Source organism: Mandrillus leucophaeus, unplaced genomic scaffold, assembly GCF_000951045.1.
Source record: "Mandrillus leucophaeus isolate KB7577 unplaced genomic scaffold, Mleu.le_1.0 Scaffold54, whole genome shotgun sequence".
In the NCBI taxonomy this organism is placed as follows: domain Eukaryota; kingdom Metazoa; phylum Chordata; class Mammalia; order Primates; family Cercopithecidae; genus Mandrillus; species Mandrillus leucophaeus.
The window spans coordinates 1,705,745-1,707,610 of NW_012105808.1; the positions used below are offsets into that span (position 1 = coordinate 1,705,745).

Genomic DNA, 1,866 nt, shown 5'->3' on the forward strand with positions numbered 1-1,866 from the left:
ACCCCCGCTGATGAATGGTCTGCCCCCTCGGCCACCGCTGCCCGAGTCTTTGCCACCACCACCACCAGGAGGCCTACCTCTGCCACCCATGCCCCCCACGGGGCCTGCGCCCTCAGGGCCCCCGGGACCACCCCAGCTACCCCCGCCAGCTCCAGGGGTCCACCCCCCGGCCCCAGTGGTGCATCCCCCCACATCTGGCGTCCATCCCCCAGCTCCTGGGGTCCATCCCCCAGCTCCTGGCGTCCATCCCCCAGCCCCTGGGGTCCACCCACCAACCTCTGGGGTCCACCCCCCGGCTCCTGGAGTCCACCCTCCAGCCCCCGGGGTTCACCCTCCAGCCCCCGGGGTTCACCCACCAGCCCCTGGAGTCCACCCACCAGCCCCTGGGGTTCACCCACCAGCCCCGGGAGTCCATCCTCCCCCATCAGCGGGGGTTCACCCCCAGGCCCCAGGGGTACACCCAGCAGCCCCTGCTGTTCACCCTCAGGCCCCGGGGGTGCACCCACCAGCCCCAGGGATGCACCCTCAGGCCCCGGGAGTCCACCCCCAACCTCCCGGGGTCCATCCATCAGCTCCTGGGGTCCACCCTCAGCCTCCTGGAGTTCACCCCTCAAATCCTGGGGTACACCCCCCAACTCCCATGCCCCCAATGCTGAGGCCCCCACTCCCCTCCGAAGGCCCAGGGAACATACCTCCCCCTCCCCCAACCAACTGAGAAGCTGCTCCCTCCCCCAGCAAGCTCAGCGCCAGGTGCTCCTGCCTTTTGCCATCGAGAGAAGGCTGCTCTTTTGTACTGCCCCCTGCTCATTAAACAGCCTTCCCCAGCCCCGCATGCACTGGTGTCTGCAGCGCCGCCCTCCCTTGTCAGTGCTGTGTGGGAGTGCCAGGCACAGCACCATCCCTGAGTTTGCGCCGACTGGGGAGGGCCTGGGGCCTGCCAGGAGACACCTGTGGGAGGCCTGAGAGACAGCTGTACCTGGGAGGTGGCCTGGTGGAGGACAGACTCCACCAGCCAGCTAGGAGGGGGTCTGGGGTCCTGTCCTGGGGAGGGAAGAGCAGACTCTTGTGATATCGTTGGGGTCTCCAGATAGCCCACCAGGGGTTGGGAGGGTGAGCAGGGACAGGGCGCCCCCACTGACTTGGGACCCTCCTCCTCCAGGCCCACCCCTTAGCACCCAGGACATCTGGGCCCCCCGCCCCCAGCGCTGTCTAGTCTGGCTGCTTGGCCATCACCCCCAGCCTGGTTCCCACTCCTGTGCCTTCTGGGGACGGGCCCTCAAGGACAGCATGTTGACAAATCAGGCCCAGCTCTATCGCTGTGGGGAGGGAGATAGCCTGCTGGCGACAGAAAGGGCTCTTTGAGAAGGCCACTCTGCCTGGAGTGGGGGCGTCGGGCACTGTCCCCCAAGGTCGTGGCAGAGGAGATAGGGGCCTGTCCTTTACAAACACCCCACCTTCCACTCGGCTTCCACAAGGCGGGCAGCCCAGCCCCTGGCAGCACCCATGACGCGGGACCTGCCTCTCACCAGCCTGACCCTGGTGCTGTCCGCCCTGGGGGCTCTGCTGGGGACTGAGGCCCTCAGAGCAGAAGAACCAGCTGTGGGCACCGGTGGCCTCATCTTCCGAGAAGACCTGGACTGGCCGCCAGGCAGCCCACAAGAGCCTCTGTGTCTGGTGGCACTGGGTGGGGACAGCAATGGCAGCGGCACCCCCCTGCAGGTCATGGGGGTTCTGAGCGCCTATGAGCGGGCCTTCCTGGGGGCCGTGCAGCAGGCCCGCTGGGGCCCCCGAGACCTGGCCACCTTTGGGGTGTGCACCCCCGGTGACAGGCAGGCTGCCTTGCCTTCTCTACAGCGGCTGGGGGCC

The 1,866-nt window shown here is 68.0% G+C and overlaps 2 protein-coding genes across 2 annotated transcripts in view; both read left to right on the plus strand.

Moving 5' to 3' along the window:
* The window catches only part of LOC105552001 (splicing factor 3A subunit 2-like), a 20,383-nt gene that overhangs the window by 5,859 nt on the left and 12,658 nt on the right, over positions 1 to 1,866 (plus strand). The gene's annotated exons all lie outside the window — the stretch shown is intronic.
* On the plus strand, positions 2 to 848 carry SF3A2 (splicing factor 3a, subunit 2, 66kDa; the record flags this gene model as incomplete). Its single annotated transcript, XM_011997458.1, has 1 exon — positions 2 to 848. A coding segment is annotated over one exon (714 nt), but the record flags the coding sequence as incomplete, so codon positions are not given.